Below are 23,296 nucleotides of genomic sequence, written 5' to 3'. Positions count from 1 at the left end.
TTAATCCCTGGAGGGACAAACTGGTTAGTGAGTTAGGTTTTAGAGACCTTTGTCTATAATAATATAATAAAGGGACATGGCGTCTCATAAGTTATATTGGCTTATCTGGTGCCGTCTTCGCAGCCGCTTCCCTCGTCTAAGTGTGCTGTGGGCGAAATGGTGAAAACCATGTATCCTCGCCGTGGTGTCTGAAAAGACGTCTTCGTACCTCCGTAACTGGCCAGCGTGTCCTGGACTCTGGCGTGATGGTAGGGGTAGGCCAGGTCCTAGCTTGCATAGTGCATAGGCTGGGGCGGCATTGCAGTCGCAGCGTCTTCGGAGCCTTCCGATCTCCGCGGAAAGGGGGGCATCAGAAAATGAGACCCCCGACCCCGACTTTATATAAATCCAAAAAAGAATGTAAAGGAAAAAAAGAAAATAAAGGTAGTTATTTCACCCCAATTTTTGATTACACTAATGAAAAATAGGTGTAAGTACTAGTAAAAAGTGATGAGTCTGCCAAGTATAGATAGGGGAATAAAAAATGGCGGCTGATTCAAAACTTTAAAAAAAGATTTTCACTCGGAGCTCTATATCTTTAAAACAACCAACAACACTAGAAAATATAATAGTAAATAATTTAAAGTAGAGAAAATTCACAAACACATGAGCCCTAACAGAGCTATTTACGTTCTACGGTTTCACTGATGTACTTTTTTAGAAAGCGACATTTAATAAAATACCAGTAATTAGGGAATTTATAGTCGGATATCTGTATATCAGGAACCATGAAACTTGTAGATGTTTACTAACACTCAAATTAAAACTAGTTTAATGTATTATAATGTATTATATGACCTTTATCTTCGTAGGAGTAGTAGTTTTCATGAATTTGGTAAAATAAATTGATTTTTAGTTGTTCAGACAAAGTTTCCTTCTCTTAGGTTTTTTAGTGTAGTTGGTAGTTTCAAAGATACAGAGAGCTCCGAAAGATTATTTTTTTTTAAGTTTTGAAACAGCCGCCATTTTGTATTCTCATACCTATACTTGGCTGACTCATCAATTTTGACTAGTTATCGTACATAGTTTTCATTAAAGTAATCAAAGATTGGGTTTAAATAACTGCTTTTTCCTGCTACTGGGCTCTTAAGGTTTAAAATTACGTTATCCCATCTGTCTGGATTTGGCTTGTCACTCCGCCTGACAGTCCCTTCAAAGATTATATTTTATGAAGTCCTTGGTTATAAAAAAAAAAATATTACTATTTCATTTTATATTTTCTGAGAACTGTTCTTATGAAAGACTTGCTTTATCAAAGATGTAGAAAACATGACCCTTCCTTCGTTAACCCTTGTTACATAATGATCTGTGGCATGTTGCATTTTTATGATATTGCGATCAGAGGTCATTTGAAGATAAACATGATATATCTTTTGGCGGATTAATGCATTCTGGAAATTTATGTATTAATTATTTTTTTATTATACAGTGTAATTTCGATGTTATAATTTTAACAAATTGAATCATCACTTAGTATTTCTGAAGATGTGAAAGGAAACTGAAGTGTAGCCGGACAAAATTCGATGAGTCTTATACTCATTGCACCTGACGAAAAAAACGACTAATTTTTTAAAACTTCAAACTGTCATATTTCTAGAAAAATAAAAATAATATTGTACAAATATACATTCCTTATCTTTTCAAAAGTCTAACGTTTCGGCCAATTCGGCTATCCTTAAGGATAACCTTAACTAATCAATTTACAGTCACATCAATTATTTATGTGATTTAATTATTTGTTATGATAGCAAGGTGTAATATAGTTAAATTAATTATAATTAAAAGTTTTAATATTAATGAAATAGTGACAAAAGAGGGTAATTGCAACTGAAAATAGTGACCCGGGCAGAATAGCCTGCTTACAATTTTTTAAAATAATTTATGTGAGTGTAAATTGTTCCTTAAAATAGTCCTTAGGGATGGCCGAATTGGCTGAAACGTTGGACTTTTTAGAAAATAAAGAATGTTTTGAAATTTTAATTTGGATACAATTGATTTTATTTAACAAGAATAACCAGTCTCAAGAGAGTAAAAAGGTTATTTATAAAATAATATTGTACGTTCATATTGTTGAATTTTTGACGTGACAACGTCTTATAAATCATTTTGCGGGATGCCATGTTAGAAAAAGTGTCCCGCAACGGAAATTGACTTCGTTTAACATATGGATATTATATCATATGTATAAAAATTAATTAATGTATAACCAAGCAAAAATAAATATCTGAATTCAATATGTGAACTAGTTTATTATTTCAAATATATAACATTGGATTGATTTTAATTTATATTTATGTAATATTAGCATAGAGTATACGTTGTCACGGAAATATGTCGCCTCGGCGCTTCGCGCCGAGGCCTACACGGGCACGGTTTTTTTTTTTTGAGAAATACGAATGTACAATACTATTTTTATTTATTTATTTTTTTGGAAATTTGACTATTTATATTTTTGAACAATTAAAAAAAAAATTTTTTTTTATATCCCCAGTAATGCTAAGAGATGATTTACTTTGTCAGATAAGTACTATAAGATAAAACTATAAGATTGTTCATTTACAACCAAAAAAAGTGGAAATTCCAAAACAAAAAAAATATTCTTTGCATTGATTTATTTAGAACAAGACAAAAATAAAAAAAAAAAAAAAAAAAATATAGTTCACTAACAAAATTTGTATTATACATATTCCTACTATTAATCAAATTAGTTTTAAAGAATCAAATGAATTACACAATAGATATTATGTATTTCTAATTCTTGGAAAATATATTATGAACACTTCTTTAGGAACCTGATTATTACTCGATATCGTAACTGTAAAAATTTCCACTTTTTTTTCATTTTCACGGTGGTTACAATAACTTGCCTATAAGGAAATTACAAATGTCCTTTATGAATGTGCACTTTTTATTGGAAAACAAAAATGTCATTTCCATTGAGTTTTCGCCAATTTTTTTTTCGCCAGTTCGGTTTACTTGAGTATACGGAATACCGAAGTTCCAATAACCGAGATTACTCTGTATTTTATTTTGCATTGGACGTAGCATATTCTTAAGAGAGTTTAAGTTACTTTAGTTTGAGATTTCTTTGCTCCAAGTTAGGTAAATTTAGGATAGTATATGTAGGGATTCTAGTAGAGAAAGTGGTCTTGGGTACTATCTTTGGAACACATCCAAGACTAAACTTTTATTTAAGTTTTGCCATAAAAATCTCTAGGAGGCAGCAAACTCTCTAGTTGAGCATAGATAATTTGATTTGATCCTTTAATAATACAAAAAACAATTACGTTAAAAGACTTAATTTTTTATTCAGAGCTTCATATCTTCATAACTACAACAACACTAGAAAACCTTATTGAACATAATTTAAAGTAGAGTAAATTTCTAAAATGTGAGCCCTAGTAGAGCTGTTTGCGGGCTAAAGTTCCCGAGATACAGTTTTTCGAAAAGCAAAATGTCACGAATTATGTACTGAAAAATTATCAGTGGACTTATTGTGGAATATTAGTCTCTGGAACCATGAAGCGTACGGATGTCTATTAGCACTTAAATTAAAGTTAGTTTAATGTACTATAAAGTACCTTATGATGTCTATATTTTTAGGAGTAGTAGTTTTCATGATATTTGCCAAAATATATTAACAAGATTATGATATATAGTTGTTCGGCCCAAATTTTTTATTTATTAAAAAGTACGTCTCATTTGACGTACTGATGTCTGCCTGAAAAGATATTTTAATGTACTGTAAAGTCGTCAATAACGTTTATCTTCGTAGGAGTAGTAATTTTTGTGATATTTACTTATGAATTTGAATTTCGTATATGAAATTTTGTCTGAACAACTAAAAAATTTTTATTTTTTTTTTAAATTTATTTATTGATATTTACAACTGTATAAAAAATACAACAAGTAAATTTGATCATAATGACATAATGATATGATACAGGATGTAGAGAAACTACCCAGTAGTAGAACTCTAAAAACAGTTTACAATATAAGGTCTTCTTTTCAGGCGCATCGGAGGATTGCCAGGAATGGAAGAGAAAGCAAGGTTAGAAACTAGTGGGTTTGGGTGGTTAGGGAGTTTATTATGGAAGGAATAATATTGGGTTCGGGCTAGATCGGTTACATAAGGAACATTTAGGTCTTTATGGATGGTTTTATTAGTAACAAAATAAGGAGCAATTTTGGATTGTAAAGATTGGATACGAGAGGAATTCGAAGGTTTAGTGGAGCCCCAAAGCTTAACTCCATATGTCCAGATGGGCCTTATTATTGTCATGTAGATCAGTCTTTTGTAATGAGTTGGAAGTTTAGACCGTTTGTCTAGTAAGTACTGTAATAGTCGAAATCAACGTGCAGTTTCCTGTCTTTTTAGTCTTGTGTGATGATTCCAGCTTAGTCGTTTGTCAAGGTGTAGTCCAAGATAACGAATCTTTTCTACAGGGGTAAGAGCCACATTATTAAAGTATACTGTAGGGCATCCGGCAGGTTTACGACGAAGAGTAAATGTGATTTGATGGGATTTGTTGGGATTTATTTTTACCCTCTAATTTCGACACCATTCTTTGAGGATTGTGATATGGGACTGGAGATTTTGGGATGCAATTAAAGGATTATAATTAACAGCGAGAACACATGTGTCATCAGCATACGTGGTAAGAATAGTGTTAGGAGTTGTTGGGATGTCAGCTGTATGGCCGGTGTAGAGGATGGGACCGAGAATACTACCTTGAGGAACACCAGCCGATTGAAAATAGAGGGATGAATAGGAACCATTATGGTTTACTTGGAATAATCTATTAGTAAGAAAGGAACAACAACTAAAAATCAATCTATTTTACCAAATTCATGAAAACTACTACTCCTACGAAGATAAAGGTCATATTCTACATTATAATACATTAAACTAGCTTTAATTTGAGTGTTAGTAAACATCTACAAGTTTCATGGTTCCCGAGATACCGATATCCGACTATAAATTCCCTAATTACTGGTATTTTATTAAATGTCGCTTTCTAAAAAAGTACATCTGTGAAACGGTAGAACGTAAATAGCTCTGTTAGGGCTCATATGTTTGTGAATGTTCTCTACTTTAAATTATTTACTATTATATTTTCTAGTGTTGTTGGTTGTTTTAAAGATATAGAGCTTCGAATGAAAAATTAATGTTTTTTTAAAGTTTTGAAACAGCCGTCATTTTTTATTCCCCCTACCTATACTTGGCCGACTCATCAATTTTGACTAGTAATTATATATAGTTTTCTATTAAGAAATCAAAAATTGGAGTGAAATAACTACCTTTTTTTCTTCTTGTACTATTTCGATTATAGATAACAGTGTCTGTTCTTACCTAGTGTGTCAATTTATTTTATTTCATTATCTTATTTCGACGTATCTTCAGTTTATTTTATCTCTATTAAAAAAAAATGTTGTATGGGACGTACTGAAAGATCAGTAGTTAGTATATTTATTTTGAAAAATTTATATTTCAAAAACCATTTGACGTACAGATGTCTATTAGCACTCAAATTAAAGCTAGTTTAATGAGCTATAAAGTAGTTAATGATGTGTATCTTCGTAAGAGTAATAGTTTACATGATGTTTGCTAAAATAAATTGATTTATAGTTTTTGGAACCAATTTTCATGTGCAAAATTTATATTCTTATGCGAATATCATAAAAACTACTACTCTTACAAAGATGTGGGCTATAAACTAATTTATAGTAAGTTAAATTACCTTTATTTCGAGAGCTGGCAGACATATCTACGTCTTAGGGTACTAGATATATTTTTCATAATTCAAACTTGTCTGAATAACTATAAATTAATTTATTTTTGCAAATATTATGAAGAATATTACTTCTACGAATATAAACGTCAGGAAATACTTAATAGTACATAAAACTATCTTTAATACGAATGTTAATTGACATCTGTACGTCGAATGGTTTTTGAGATATAAATTTCTCAAATTACAATAAATTATTCAAAAAGATATGTTTCTAGACTATTGGACGTAAATAGCTCTATTATGGCTCATATTTTAGAAAATTTACTCTTCCCTAAATGATGTTCTATTAGGTTTTCTAATGTAATTGGTTGCGTCAAAGATATAGAGAAGAGCTCCGAATGAAAAATTAATTTTTTTAACGTTTTGAAACAGCCACTACTTTTTACGCCCCTACATTTACAGAGGCAAACTCATCATTTTGACAAGTAATTAATTTATAGTTTTTAATTAAGAAATCAAAAATAGGAGTGAAATAACTGCCTTTTTTCTCCTCTTTGGCTCTTGTACTAAAAGGATAATTTGATGAATAGTGGATTGTACATGGCAACAGGCGTCGGTCAGATCAGTGGTTAAATACCAACGAAATATCGGCCTAACACCAAAACACATCCTAAACCAAAATCGCATCCAAAAAAATATTGGTTTCTGTATGGTAGTTAATTGCAGGAATAGTTAATTTTTCCTTTTTACCAAGCAGTGAAACCATCACACCCACATCGCACTGCAGTAATATTGGCATAATGCATAAAAAAAAAACCCTTTGGTTAATCGGGATGGACCTATACTCTTACAGGATAACGCCAGATCTCATGTTTCAAGAAATATAGTGAAGAAATTGAACGAGCTGTGCTACAAAGTCCTTCCACACCAATCTTCTTCACCAGACTTATTTCCAGCAGATTTCCATTGGTTCAGAAATTTAGACAACTTCCTAAAAGGTTTAAATTTTTTAAAAATGATTCTCAGGTCAATAACGCATTTTCTGATCTTGATAAGGCATTGAGGAAAATTTTATATAAAATAAGAATAATATTTCGAATAACTATGTTTTGACTTGGCCGACTCATCAATTGTGACTAGTAATTATATATAGTTTTCATTAAAGTAGTCGAAAATTGGGGTGAATAACAGACTTTTTACACCGGAATCTTGTATATGCTTCGGAAGGAACTAGGGTTTTGGCCATGAAAGGGGTAAGGCGAATATCAGTGTTTTTAAAAGATTTTTTTCAGTAAAGAAATAAAAAAATTGGGTGAAACAACTGACTTTCTGTTGTACTATAATGTTTGCGTTACTAATCTTAGCTTACCCAGCCACTCGGCAACCTTACTCTTCTGAGTTTAGTTAAGAATATAAAATAAACATGTTTCTTAACAAACAAATCGACAGTGCTCAGCTTGTCTGCTCCGTTAGGGTTCAATTAATTTGTTTTAGTGCAAGCTTTCTCAGAAGGTTCGCTGTATCTAGCCTTTATATTGCTTTCGTTTAAAATAAAGAATTAACTTTTTAACTTGAAGAATTTTATTTTTGTACTAGATGTTAACATATACACATCGAATGGGATTACCGTATTGGTTAGTTGAGCTGTATGAAAATAGTTAATATTAGAACTGTATGAAGTAGATTGTAGTCTGGGTGGTGGATTACATATTAGGGATGTCTCATTGAAATACGAGGGTGGTCAGAAAAGTTTCCGACCTAACATAAATACAAAACATTTTTCTGGATTTTTTTTTTATTTTTCAAAACAGTCTCCTTGTAACTCTACACACTTCTTCCATCTCTGTAACCCGTCCAAAAAGTAATCAGGGTTTTTCTCTGCAAAATAATTGTTCACGAGGTGATCGCCTCTTCATTTGACGAAAATATCTGTCCTTCGAGCGCAATTTTTAGATGAGGGGACAAAAAGAAGTCCTTTGGGGCTAGATCTGGTTAGTTAGGCGGATGGTCAAGCAGTTCAAACCGTTATTCGTGGATTTTCGCTATGACAACCGCTGAGGTGTGAGACGGTGCGGTGTCTTGGTGAAACAGGATTTTCTTTTTCTGCAAATGTGGTCGTTTTTCCGCTAGTTGTGCCTTCAGCTTGTCAAGTAATGTTGCCTAGTATGCTCCTGTGATGTTTTTGAAGATAGTCGATTAAAATAACTCCATGTCTATCCAAAAAAAATTGGCCATCACTTTCCCAGCCGAGAAAACAGTTTTTGCTTTTTTTGGAGCCGATTCCCCCTTTGCAGTCCACCGGTTGGACTGTATTGTTTCGGGCGTATAATGGTCCAAGTTTCATCTACAGTAATTAATCGGTGCCAAAACTCGGATTTATTGCGCCAACAGAGCGTTGGAAATGTTCATTCGAACACATTTTTGGTCTAACGTGAGCAAACGCGGCACCCAACATGTGGAGAGCTTTCTCATTTCTAAATGTTGGATTTAATAGGGGTATTCATGATGTTGTGTTAAATGTTAAATGTTTTACGTTGTTAAATGTTATAACTATAAGATTGTGAGCAGCCCTATTTGAAGTCATGTTAAACGTTAAATGCATAAGAGCCCCTAGCGGATTTTCTCAGCAACTTGTATAAGCCTTCATGTTTATAACCTTCCTTCCAGACCCTTATGTTATTGTTTACTTCAGTTTTGATTTAACTAATTAATTACAACATGCCTAGAGTGAGTGAAAAGTGAAATTGGTGTGAAAGTTTAGCTTATGAAATGAAATGAAAAAATAACTTTATTCTGGGATATATGTCCCCAAAGAATAATTACATGGTTCATATAGTGAGAATTTTATCTGGCGAGCGTTTACAAATTTTCAGATAGTAGAATGAAATTACATTGTTTTTTTTTACTGTTTTTTTTTCTCAAATGTATCATTAGAATTATCCATTCTGGTTTAATAACAGGGATATGAATACCACAAACACACGAAAGAACTGAGCTGTCACAACAAAAATGGCGGCGATCTCAACTGGTCTATTGTGTGACGTCATTCTCCATTTAACAGACCAAGTAACAAACTCTCAGCCATGTTAAATGTTATTTCGTTTTACCACGGTAAAAGAAGGCAATTTTTTCCATTTAACACGCTTTAACATGTTAAACCAAAGATCATGAATACCCCTAATATGTAAGAAACACATTCTTTTGGCATGTTCATAATATCTGCTATATCTCTTATTTTAATTCAGCAGTCGTCTATCACTATTTGATGAAGTTTGGCGATGTTTTCGTCAGTAGTTGCTGTTTTTGGACTTCCTAAAAGTTCATCGTCTCCAAAACTCTTACGGCAACGTTTAAATTCAGTAGCCCTAAATTTCACTGTGGTAAATGATGGTGCAGAGTCCTTATACACAGAATCCAACTCATCTTTGATTTGCATAGGCGTATTGCCTTTCAAAAACAAATATTTAATGACAGATACATTCTTGATTTTGTCCATTTTCACTAAAACACTAATTTAAAACGACTGTTACATAAACACTGCGCGTCCATAATGGCTGAAACATTGGTGGCAGGGTATTACCTGTGGGTACTAACTCCAAGGACCCGAATTCGAATCCGGCTAGGCAGAAAATTGTTTTATGCTACACTGTAGCCATGAGTCAACTCTTGTGGGTTCTGGAGCCCTTCTGAGGTCCATCCAGCCTTCTTTATTGGGTGAAAATCAGGCGGTCGAGCATGATTCTGACCAAATCACCTCCTTGCATAACCATTGGTCTATAACAGTACTCCCTTACAAAATACTGAATCCTTGACCCTTCATGCGTTGTAGCGGTACTGATTTAATTTATTAAAAAATAACTTTACAGAACAATATTGGAAAAGTAAATAATAGGGGTATTCATGATATTTACAGTCCATGTTATATGTTAAATGCAGAGGAGCTCCAAGCGGATTTTGTGGGCAACTTGTAAAGTTCTTATATTTACGAAATAATAAAATCTTCAACAGCTTCGTCATATCATCTTTCCTCCTAATTGTTTTACTAAGTTCCTCCATTACTTTATTAGAGTATAAAACGTCCAAATCTTAAACAGTACAAACCAAACACGAACTACGAGCAACTAACCCATCAAAACGACAACAAACAAAATGGTGCGGAGCTCAGCTGGTCTGTTGCATGACGTAATTTTCCATTTAGCAGACCTATTAAACCTATTGACTCAACCGTGTTAAATATTGTATTCATTAAGTTATTTTATTTTATTAGTATTATTATTTTTTTAAACTTATTTATCCATTCAAGTATTTCTTTTAACCAGCTTATTATTATATTTTCCTTTAAATCTATGTATTAGTTTTGTTTTAGTGAAATGTATTTATTTGTTTGTTTTTCGGTAAACTGATCCACTGCTGTGACTATTGTTAATGGTTTGATCTCACATTGCCGCCTAATAGTGAATTTGTTTAACGGGTCACTGGAGATGATCTGGGAGGGTGAATTCGGGAGAGTGAATTTGTCCATCAAATGAAATAAAAATGGTGAAATGGAAGGAACAAGAAAGGGAAAGAAAAAAAGAATGAATTGAAATATTTGAATGTAGTGTATAGACTGGAATTGATTGTAAAAGGAAACTGTGGGGGGGGGGGGGGGGGGGGAGGTACTGTTTTCTTTCTTTTTTATTGCATCATGTAATTATATGTAATGTATATATGTCTGATGATATATTGATTAGTATGCTGTGTAATGTAGCAACCCGATGTATTTGGCCAGCATGAATGAATAAAGTATTTCTCTCTCTGGTAAAAAAATGGAATATTTCTCTATTTAACACAACTTTAACATGTTAAACTGAAGATCATAAATATCCTTAATATAGAAAAATCTTTTCAGTAACGATCTAGTATTAATTTTTAAATCAATAGTGATATGTGAAAGTTGTTAGATGCGCACACCACATTAATTTTATTTTTTTTAAATTAATTAATTAAATTAATCCTTATTTAAATATTAAATATTAAAAACATTATTTTCCTTTAAAAATATAAATGTGTAGTTTTTTTTAATTTTGTACAAAATATTTAATATTTTTTTATCCTCTTATTTATGAATGTCCGGTTTCATGTCTGTCTGTCAGTCTGTTTTCATGCCTATTCGCTTGAGGTAAACTTCGGTTGCCTGAAAATATTCGCTTCGTGATGTGGAAATGCCCGGTCTATTTAATTATTCCGGGTCGCGAGAGATTCAACATTTCTCTTATTTCTTCATTCAATATCCCATATTAAATTTTTAAAAAATTGTTTTTTGATTCTTTTAAAATTAACTTAAAATCAAACTAATGTAAATTGACAGTTTAAATCTCAAAAGTCCAAAATCCTTCGTAAAATCCTTAATGCTCCTTACTTTGCCACAAATCAAGTCATCCATCAGGACCTCAATGTTCCATATGTTGCCGATTTGGCCAGAACCAGATACCGTTCCTTCCATAATAAACTTCTCAACCACCCAAATCCACTTGTTTCTAACCTGGCGTCTCCTTCATTACCTAATAATCCTCCTAGGCGTCTGAAAAGAAGATAGCCTCGAGATCTTCTCCTCTAGAAATGTTATTGGAGTTCTATCAGTGGGTAGATTCTCCATTTCTTTTTATCATGTCACTATGTCACCTACAGCCAATTTACTTGTTGTATATATGTGTATACAGTTGTAAATAAATTATTAAAAAAAAAAAAATCTCAAAAGTCACTTGCCAAGTACCAGATACATTTCTTGTATAGGTACTAATCAATCTATGTATTGGAGTTTAATACAATTTTAATGGGATCATCCAAGTACGGAACTGCATAGTCGCTGAAAATTTAATCGGAATCGAATTAACGATGAGTCTTTTGTCGTCACACGAATTATACTACTGATTGTGAATAATGGAATCAAATTATTTTTTTTTTTTAAATAATGTTATGTAGTTATAAACTGCCCTTAATTTAGAAGGAGACGGTCTGGGTTGCAGTCACAAAATCTAAAGTAGTAAAAACGGACAGTTCTAGATAGGACCCTCTGCTACAAGCTCACTGATGAAGACCTGAAACTCAGGACGAAACGTGAGCAGGAATAAATATTTTTTATTTATTTATGTTCTTTTTTCTGACCGCAACTTCCAACCATCTTCTCCAATTATTAATCTACGGTCAACTATCTACTCCTCATTGGCTATTAATAAATATTTTAAACTATTTTTATTTTTCTCTACCATAAGCCTGGCCATTTCCTAATTCACATATGGGCAATTATCAATTTATATATTAACCCTTAATTTAATTTATTCTTATCTCTCGAAAAATGTTTTGACTTTGGATAGTTCATTTATTTATTTCTCATTTTTCCAAATTTCACTGACCTCAGTATTATTCTCTTTTCGTTTCTTATCGCGTTTATATTTCAGTTGGCTTTATTTTAGAACTATAATACTGTTTACACTTAGAACTTGTTTGTTCAGTGCCGGGAGGAGGGAGGGGGGGGAGGGATGTTATAAAAGACAAACATGTCTCTGACCCCGTTTCAAATAACGCCGGTGAATTGAGCACTTCACAACCACATTGTTTCAGAAAAAAATGAAAATAAATTTTAAAATATGCCTAAGAAAAAAAAATAAAAATAAAGAAAAATATTAATTGAAATTTAATTAACTAAAAGAATAATTGAATGGAATATGGTCCGGGTGCGGTAAAAAAAAACTCAAATAGTAGAATTATACTATTTTATTGAGCCAACGTTTCGCCCCACGTTGCAGGGCTTCGTCAGGGCTGTTTTGACGGCAGTCAAAAACAAAGACTTTTTTTTATTTTTCTATACTTACTGTGGTTGTTATCTTGTTCTGTTTTTAGTCCTGAAGAAGGCTAGAAACTCTAGCCGAAACGTTGGCACATTAAAAATAGGTTAATCGAACTTATTTGTGTTTTTCATTGACCGCACCCCCAACCATCTTCTCCTCGTTCATCATCCACGGTCAAGTATCTCTCATAATTATTATTATATTATTTTGTTTATTACAATCTCTTCTCACTGAGCAGCTGATACGTTATTGGTTTTTATTACGTAATTACATTAATAAAGAATTCAGTTTATGTATATTTTTCATTAGGAATCGATTATTATTTATTAATTAATTAATTAATAAATAATAATCTAGTCAAAGCTATTACTAAACAAAAAAATTCTTGTTACCTGAAAAGCGAAGGTGATGAAAATGGAGGAGCATTTTCATACTTCTCCAGGCGATGCAGGGAAACGGGCTGCTGGTAAACTTCGGTATCATGATCGATTCTCAATGGTCAAATTAAATGATGTCTGAAGAAGTATTGATCCCACAAATTATCTCTTCGACATTCCTGGGAAGACTGTGGGGAGTAGAAGTTATCGGCCTTAATCCATAACATTGTCAACAATAATAACGGCGAACCAAACAATGTTTGTTTGTGGATCTTTGTTACGATATACGTTTCATTCACTAGACCGATTTACGTGCTGGTTTTTCAAAATGTTTCCTTTCTTCAATGAAATTGAGTGTTTTTGGTTTGTAGCACAGAAATTACATGTTTTTTTTTTCATGGTTATTGTACGCCAATATATTCGTCTCTTTGCGAAGAGTAAGAAAAAAGTATATTTAATTCCATTGAGCTCTCTTATATTTACAAAAATTAATCGAGGTAAAGTATGGCAACAATATTTTTAGAAAAAAAGGAAATCAAATTCGTTTTTAGGTATTTAATTTATTTCCAGTGACTTTTGTTCTTATAATTGTTCATAACTCTTCTCAATTTTATCCTCTACCTTATAGAACAAGAGCCCAAGAGGAGAGAAAATTCAGTTAATTCACCCCAATCTTTGATTACTTTAATGAAAACTATGTATAATTACTAGTCAAAATTGATGAGTCTGCCAAGTATACGTAGGTGGAATAAAAAATGCCGGCTTTTTCAAAACGTTACAAATAATTAATTTTTCATTCGGAGCTTTTAGCTTTTAGCTTCATTCGGCATTTTTTATTACGTTAAAAGGCTATATCTCAATAACTATTGAACGTAAATAGCTCTATTAGGGCTTACATTTCAGCAAATTTACTCGAATTTAAATGGTGTTCTCTTAGATTTTCTATTGTTGTTGGTAATTTTAAAGATCTATATCTTTAAAATTACCAACAACAATAGAAAATCTAAGAGAACACCATTTAAATTCGAGTAAATTTGCTGAAATGTAAGCCCTAATAGAGCTATTTACGTTCAATAGTTATTGAGATATAGCCTTTTAACGTAATAAAAAATGCCGGCTTTTTCAAAACGTTACAAATAATTAATTTTTCATTTGGAGCTCTATATCTTTAAAACTGCCAACAACAATAGAAAATCTAAGAAAACGTCATTTAAAGAAGAGCAAATTTGCTAAAATATGAGGCCTAATAGAGTTATTTAAGTTAAATAGTTTTCGAGATATAGCTTTTTAAAAAGCAATATTTCATAAAAATGTTGTATGGGACGTATTGAAAGATCAATAGTTAGTGAGTTTATTTTGATCCCAGATTTGCCATATCTCCATTGTATTTTCAATTTTATTTATTCATCTATATTAGTATTAAAAAATCTATCAGTTTTAATTACATATTATTTATATTACCAAAACAAGTGTTTTGTGCAAAATCATTGTATTTTCAAAATCAAAATTGTGTTTTTTTTGGATACATGTTGCACCAATGTTGTTTTATTTGAGTCTTTGTCCTTTTTTTTTTGTATCATTATTCTTTTATGCTGATATATTCTTTCTCCTAATAATTGTTTGGTTTCTCCTATATATTTTCCTGCACAATGCATTTATGGCATTTTATAGCGGAACGGCCCCTCCCCGTTCCAATAATCCACTGGCGTAAGCCAACCAAGTTTACAACCTTCATTGGACCACTCACCTAAACTAATAATGCCGAAAAGCAATTCAAGGTATCCTTCATACTATTCCTACGTACTAAATACCAATTAAAATCTTTTCAGGAGGGTACGAAAAAAAAAAAAAATTATAGCATTTTATATTGTATGGCCGAAACGTTGGAGTGTTAAATTAATAAAAAAATTGTTGAGACCAAATATATGTTTCTTGTAACTATTAAAATTTAATATTAATACACACAATTATTTAAAATAGTATTTTTTTATTAATTATTAATTATAATTTAAAACTTGTCCGACATTTGTTATGTACATCTGTATTGAAGGGAAAAAAAAAAACTAAAAATAAATTTCTCTCATTGCCGAAAATACCGCACTCTTTTTTTAGTAAGGAGTTCAGTGGGGCTAAGGTTGCCCAAGTTTATCGTTTAGCTAAACCAAAGGCTGATAGTAAACTTAGTGTAATGAATGTTAACTGTTTCGCCTTACTACCGGCCTTTTTAGCGACCTAATGAAACTTATTTTATTTAGGCAATATATAAGAGCTTAAACTCAGTTAGATAAACTCAAACTTTCTCCCAGCCTTGAGACTTCAGCAGTTTGCCACTTACTAATTGCTCTTAGTAAAAATATATTTTTATTTTCTCAGAGAGAAATGCTTTATTTGGCCATGCTGGCCAGATACATTGGGTTTCTATAACACACAGCATACCCATCAATCCATGATCAGACATGTATACACTACAATACATTAACATTTTCCGGACTGGAAGATTATTGATTGACCGTGTGTTTAGATGAATGAAATATGGTCCGGGTACCCACAAAAAAACTCAAATAGTAGAATTATACTATTTTATTGAGCCAACGTTTCGTCCCACGTTGCAGGGCTTCGTCAGGGCTAAAAAAGATTCAAACACAAAAGGAAAAAAAAGAGAAAAAAACATAAGTGTAAAATAACAGGGGTATAAAATGTAAAAAAGTAAGATATAATAAGAAAAATTAAAGGTTGTAAATAGTAAATGAAAAGGGTAATAGTAACAGATAGATAAGAAAAGAAATATTAAAGAAAATACAAATAAAGAGATGTAAAAAGAAATAAGAATACAAATCAAATGATGAGACAGAATGCATACCTGTTTTGACGGCAGTCAAAACAAAAGTGACCGTTGATATTGGGAGGAGTGAGGACGGCAGTTGTGCCACAATAATGAAAATAATTTGTAAAGTAAACATAGTAAAAAATTATTTAAATTAGGTGAACAATAAATGGAAATATACATAATAGGGGAGAAAAAATATTTAAAAAAAACAGATAGAAAAACAAAGGAAAAGTAAAGTATAAAATAATGGGATACAATGTGTGTAAGTAATTAAGAAACAAAATATACCAAATGAGCGGGGATACAGAAAAGTGTAAAATATAATAGAAAATTAATAATAAAGTAATTAATATAAGTACACTTAAGAAGATAACACATGAATATAAATTAAAAGATAGATACATGAATATAAATGAAACAGGAAGGATAGTGAATATAAAAATAAAAATAAAAAATAGATAAAATAAATAAATGGAATAAAAAAATAAAATAAAATTATGAGAATTTAGAAAAACAAGAATAAAAGATATGGCAAGAAAGTGGGCTTCTGAAATGCAGAAAAAAGTGAAAAAACAAAGTATTATGTGGATTTTATTATGTTAAAAATGTTTCGATATGTAAGGGAGATGCAGTCTTTATCAACTTTATGATTAACGGAAAATTAACATTTTCCATTTTCAAACAATAATTATCAATAAACTAAATACAATATATTTCAAATACATTTTTCCCCCTCTACCTATATACATGTTTGTGTTTTCATTCTTTTCGCGCAAAGTCAAATAAGAGATTTACCAATGCGTCCAATCCATTCTCCCAATTTCACTCCCTCGTACATCTCGTCTCCAATGATCCGCAACAAACGTTCAATAAATTAAGCAAATTAACAGAAATCATCATCACATAATATAATACTATGTAGGTAAGAAGTTATGTATGTAAATAATATAATGTATGTAAGAAGATATGTATAATATAATATTATATAGGTAAGAAGATATGTATAATATAATATTATGTAGGTAAGAAGATATGTACAATATAATATTCTGTAGGTAAGAAGATATGTATAATATAATATTATGTAGGTAAGAAGATATGCATAATATAATATTATGTAGGTAAGAAGATATGTATAATATAATATTATGTAGGTAAGAAGATATGTACAATATAATATTCTGTAGGTAAGAAGATATAATATTATGTAGGTAAGAAGATATGCATAATATAATATTATGTAGGTAAGAAGATATGTATAATATAATATTATGTAGGTAAGAAGATATGTATAATATAATATTATGTAGGTAAGAAGATATGTATAATATAATGTTATGTATGTATAAGATAAGATATATAAGTAGTGTCTATACAACTGAAAAAGAATTTGAATCAATATATTTTATAGACTTTACTTGCATATCTTATATTATACATATCTTCTTACCTACATAATATTATATTTCATCTTTCATCGTTATCAATCTGCTACTGTATAATTCCATTGTTATCAATCTACTATTTTTTATTATTCAATCCATTGTTATGTATACTTTCATATTTGTTAGTTTATTATTTATTTTCAATTTTATGTTTCTCTGAATGGTGGTTGTTAACTCTTTTTGTTTTTATAGCCCTAACGAAGACCTGGAACTCAGGTCGAAACGTAATATATAATAAATATTTTGTTCTTTATTTGAGTATTTTTGTGCTGACCACACCCCGGACCATCTTCTCCACTTATTAATCTACGGTCAACTACCTACACCTCTACATGTATTCTGTAGTTCAGACTGTATTATTTTTTTACTACTGTGTAAATAAGTCTTTATCGTAATATTTTATATTTGTACTTCACTTTGGTGCCTCTTCAAAAACTATGTTCATAATCATGTTTTCCATGTGTAAAATGTTCAGGATGCACGTTCTGGACTATTCTCTTTTTTAATAAATACCGTATTTCTCACACCTATTTCATTTGTTATTCTTTTCGCAAAATGCACCCATTGTTAGTCAAATTGAATTTTTACGACCCATTTTTATTATTCTACCTTATATGTAAAGTAAAATATTACAAAGTGTTCACTAAAAACTTATATATTATAGAATATTTACTTTTTTAGTTTACCTTCTTTCTCAATTCAACTACCAATCACGAGAATATTCAATCTTTCGTTGTTATCAATCTGCGACTGTTTAGATCCATTGTTATCAATCAACTATTTTTTATTATTCAATTTAATAACGAAGACCTGAAACTCAGGTCGAAACGTCGGCACGAATAAATCATGTTTTGTTTATTTGTGTTTTTTGGCTGAGAGTGATTTTTTTTTTTTTGAGTAACCAGTTATAGGAAAAAATGAATAGTTGTATAATTCATAAAATGAGAGTTGGTCCAATGTTAGTACCGAAATTAAATTATTAATCCAAAGTTTAAATAACTTAAATAAATATTAGTTTATATCAAATTTTCAATTGTATTCAATTAATCATCTATATCCTTAAATCTAGCAGTTGTTAAGCATTGCCGGGTCTACTAGTAACTGGTAAGGATGGTAACGGTCGTGTACTGCTAGAACTACGTTGATGAGAGAGCGGAGAGAGAGAGTATTCTAGATTGGCAAGATATTTTACCAGGGCGGCATTTATTAGAGTTTGGGCGAGGTCCAGGATTCATTTAGAGGATATACCTGTCCTGTACCTGCGTTAGGTGGCCTTCCTTTGCTCTGCAATGTACAGCCAGTGAATTGCATTCGTTTATAGTACAAGAGAGGAGAAAAAAGGCAAATATTTCACCTCAATTTTTGATTACTTTAATGAAAACTATGTATAATTACAAGACAAAATTGATGAGTCTACCAAGTAGAGCTAGGAGGAAAAGAAATGGTGGATGTTTCAAAATTTTAAAATAAATTATATTTTATTCGGAGCTCTATATATTTAAAACTACCAAAACACTAGGAAACTTAAGAGAACATCATTTAAAGAAGAGTAAATGTTCTAAAATATGAGCCTTAACAGAGCTATTTACGTTCAATAGTATTCGAGATATAGCTTTTTAAAATACCAATTTGTATTTAAAAAATGAACTGATAGATAAGTTGTGAGTGAATTCATTTTAGGAAAGTTATATCTCAAAAACCATTCAATAAATACGTCTGTCAGCACTCAAATTAAAGCTAATTTAATGAACTATAAAGTAGTTTATGACGTTTATCTTCGTAGGTGTGGTAGTTGCTAAAATTAATTAATTTATAGTTGTTCGGACAAAAATACTACTACCCCTGCAATGATACGTGCTATAAACTGATGTATAATAAGTTAAATTACCTTTATTTTTAGTGCTGGCAGGCATATGTACGTCTTATGGTCCCACAGATATCTTTTTTCATAAATCAAACTTATTGTCAGAACAAATATAAATTATTTTATTTTAGCAAATATCATGAAAACTACTACTCCTACCAAGATAAACATCAGGAACTACTAATAGTACATAAAATTAGCTTTAATTTGAGTGCTGACAGACATCTTTACGTTGATTGGTTTTTGAGATATAGATTTCTCAAAATACAATAAATTATTCAAAAAGATATATCTCTAGAACTATTGGACGTAAATAGCTCTATTATGGCTCATATTTTAGAAAATTTACTCTTCCCTAAATGATGTTCTATTAGGTTTTTTAATATAATTGGTTGTTTCAAAGATATAGAGAAGAGCTACGAATGAAAAATTAATTTTTTTAACGTTTTGAAACAGCCACTACTTTTTACGCCTCTACATGTACATGGCAGACTCATCAATTTTGACTACTAATTATACATAGTTTTCATTAAAGTAATCAAAAATTGGGGTGAGATAACTGCCATTTTTCTCCTCTTGGACTCTTGTATTATAATGAATGGAGTACGCTTGCTATATCAATAATATATTTTCACTTTATGAATGGATTATTTGTGGAAGCGGGTAACTCAGCGGTAAGGCATTGTGTTATTAACTGTTAGGACTCGGGTTCAGGTCCGGTTGCTGCAGATAATTATTTTCTGTTTCACTGTAGCCATGAGGCAGTCATGTGGGTTCCACCGAGCCTCATGAAGTGGAAGTGGCTTCGGGCCTGATTCTGACGTAATCACCTCCTTGCACAACCGTTGGTTTAGTTAACGTACTTAATTACAAAGTACTGCAACCCTACATGGGTTATTAGGGTACAGATTTAACTTTTTCAGTGTCGATTATTTATTTCTCAATGCTCCTTATTTTGTTACTAATAAAACCATCCATAAAGACCTAAATGTTCCTTATGTAACCGATCTAGCCCGAACCAGATATCATTCCTTCCATAATAAACTCCCTAACCACCCAAACCTACTAGTTTGTAACCTTGCTTCCTCTTTCATTCCTGGTAATCCTCCGAGGCGCCTGAAAAGAAGGTGGCCTCGTGACCTTATATTGTAAACTGTTTTTAGAGTTCTACTACTGGGTAGTTTCTCTACATCCTGTATCATATCATTATGTCATTACGATCAAATTTACTTGTTGTATTTTTTATACAGTTGTAAATATCAATAAATAAATAAATAAAAAAAAAGATTATATATTTGAAATAAATTTAGATAATATCATCAAATGCCCCATTACTATAACATCAAAATAAAGGTAAATAATTTAATTTTATTAAAAAATGTTTTATGTATCCACTCACATTTCCTTATGACTTGGCCTGCTAAGGCAAATATCTGCTTTTTCTTCACTGTTTTTTTATGATATTTTATTTTTATTTACTAGTTTCTGTAACTAATAAATATACGAATATATACTAACTTGCTCGCTGTGGTTAAACTGGACTGCCCTGATGAAGCCCTGCAGAGTGGGACGAAACGTTAGCAAATAAATATTTGTTTACTACCTTTTGTTCCTTTTTGACTGCACCCCCGATTATCTCCTTGATATTTTAAAAAATATGGTGAATCGTTTATGTATATAATTTTCTTTTGTAAGTAGGTGGAGGCACCTGCTTCTCAATACCTAGAATAACCATTATTATTATAAATTTGTAATACACAAGCTAAAACAGAAGGGACAGACAGATACACTCTTAGAAGCGGCCGAAGTGGGGAGTCGAACATCCCCACCAGTTCGTGTCGGCCGCCGGCCGTCCAATTGTGTCCGTCCACTTCTTGTGACTTGTGCGTTTTCTCTTCGCCTCTCTTCGTCTTCCGGGTGGATCTTCATCTTCGTACTTCTTCCAGGGTAGCCATCAGCCATGAAATGGTGAGTACCCTCCACCATGTAGATTTGTGTGGCGCCTTCGTACCTATTGGCTCGATTCTTGTTTGTCTGTCTGTCGCTTTCGAAATCGCCGGTGCGGTCAACAACGTTCTGTTACACAATAGATAATTTACTTTTAATCCCTTCCGAAGCTGCCAATCAGTTTGGCTGACATATCAGTCGTGTGGGCGATCTTGTGACGGCTTCGTCTACTCTCAACACCGTGAGTTTAAGTTAAAATTATCTTTCAAAATATATTTTTGATGTCAATCTTAAACCCCCAAATTCATAATCTAATCACTAAATCTTAGCTATGTCTTTGCCTGCTAAATTTAAAATCACTTATACATCCTGAAGTGATATATATTTGTTTTATTATCATTTACCAATATACAAAATATCTAGTAAGTATAAGTATTTAGAACGTAAAAAAACATTACTTAAAATTAGTAGCGTTCAGGGAAGTATATTCCTTGGATTTTACTGTAACTTTTTCGTTTAAAATTTTTCACCGTTTTCTCGAAAACCTCTCAAACAATTTTGATTATACTCATGTTATTATTATTTTTAAAAAATATTTTTTTATCATATCTCCATTAATTATCATATCCTTTCATAATTTCGACTATGAAAAGTTTCGATTCCGAATATTCAGTTTTAAGGTCCAAATAACCAAATATCCCAAATTACGTGTATGAGAACAGCTCAAAAACAAATGTACGAATCTGAAATGACGTTATGTTCCAGGATCTTTTCGTTAGCTTTACCAAAAGTGCAAGTTCCCAACATCGTTTTACACTTTTTTTTAACTTCTTTCTGGAAAACAGTGTAAAATGATTTTGATTGAACTCCTTATATCAATGTAAAATTGGACGATTTTGAATATAAACAACTATATCTCATCCTCATTGAAATATTCTTAGTGGGCTTAAAGGCAAAATTTTCAAAATAGCTTTCTCTAAAATAACTTAAATCTTCTTTATTTAAAATTATTAACCATCTCTTATTGTTTATTAGTAATAACAGATAAATAAATATGGGTTGTGAAAGAATTTAAAGATCAACTAAAATTAAGAAACATTTTCCTAGGTTTAAACTAAATCTCTGGAAGTAATAATATATAGTTTTATGCTACTAACTTCAAGTACCTGGGTTCGAATCCGGTTGTGGCAGATAATTCTGTTAAACTGTAGCCGTTAGTCAACCCTGTGGGTTCCAGAGCTCTCTTGAGGTCCATTTATTAAATCTGGTATTTGAGAGTAATCTTGAAAAAAATCAGGTCCTTATAACCGTTGTTCTAAAAACAGTGCTTAGGGGTTCACGTTATTATTATTATTATATATCTACTGCTATACGTTATATGTATACTGCTAGAAAGCCTTATGTTTAAAATGCAAAACAATACTATCTACCATCCAAAGTCATAAGATGTAATGTTCAGTGTTGAAAAAGGCATAAATAAACTGAATTTATAAATAAATGTTTTTATGTTTCCATGATTATTATGGCAATAGTCATAATCCTTCAATCTACTTCATCCAGTTAACTATCTTCTTCCAATATGAGTAAACTAGTTGCAATAGCTTTTCACTTAGCCTAAAATAATATAGTAAGCGGCAGTATTGACATAAATGAGTTGCCATTTTGAAGCAAGGATTAATTCAAATTAATTGCTGGGTGCTTAAGTAATAATTGTATTTTTATATAATATGAAAGTTGTCAAGTTGTAGTAAAGCTTGTAGAGAAACTACCCATTGGTAGCACTCTAATAGCGTTTTTACATTAGCTGGTCTCGTGGCCATGTTCTTTTCAAGCGCCTCGGAGGATTGTCAGGAATGGAAGAGGAAGCCAGGTTAGGAACTAGTGGGTTTATAATGGTTAGATAGTTTATACTGGAAAGATTGATATCTAGATGGCTAGATCGCTTATATATAAAACAAAGGTTTTTATAAAGCATTTTATTTGTGAAAAAGTAAGGAGCTTTAAGGATTTTGGATTGTAAGGATTGGATACAATAGGAAAATTCGAAGGTTAGTGGAACCCCAAAGGTCATCTCTGTATGTCCAGATAAGCCTTATTATTGTCATGTAGATCAGTCTTTGGTGATGAATTGGAAGCTTAGACCGTTTGTCTAGTAAGTGATAATAGTCGGAATCGACGTGCAGTTCCCCGTCCTTTCAGTCTCATGTGAGTTTTCCAAGTCAGTCGAGTGTG

The 23,296-nt window shown here is 31.6% G+C and overlaps 1 protein-coding gene across 5 annotated transcripts in view; it reads left to right on the top strand.

The window, feature by feature from the left end:
* Positions 1–23,296, top strand: part of Asator (tau-tubulin kinase asator) — a 255,590-nt gene that overhangs the window by 11,228 nt on the left and 221,066 nt on the right. The window contains exon 1 of one of the 5 annotated variants that reach the window (XM_014415282.3): positions 20,969–21,085. The exons of 3 other annotated variants lie outside the window; for them this stretch is intronic. In XM_014415282.3, the coding sequence (XP_014270768.1) occupies positions 21,078–21,085 (8 nt within the window). In that variant the 5' untranslated portion in view covers positions 20,969–21,077. Of the gene's footprint in view, positions 1–20,968; positions 21,086–21,159; positions 21,306–23,296 lie in introns of those variants that run through there. One more of the 5 variants, XM_014415289.3, reaches the window with a different exon arrangement.

Source organism: Halyomorpha halys, unplaced genomic scaffold (genome assembly GCF_000696795.3).
Source record: "Halyomorpha halys isolate HHAL.00 unplaced genomic scaffold, Hhal_1.1 Scaffold97.1, whole genome shotgun sequence".
NCBI classification, from domain to species: domain Eukaryota; kingdom Metazoa; phylum Arthropoda; class Insecta; order Hemiptera; family Pentatomidae; genus Halyomorpha; species Halyomorpha halys.
This window is presented reverse-complemented; position numbering and strand designations above follow the sequence as displayed.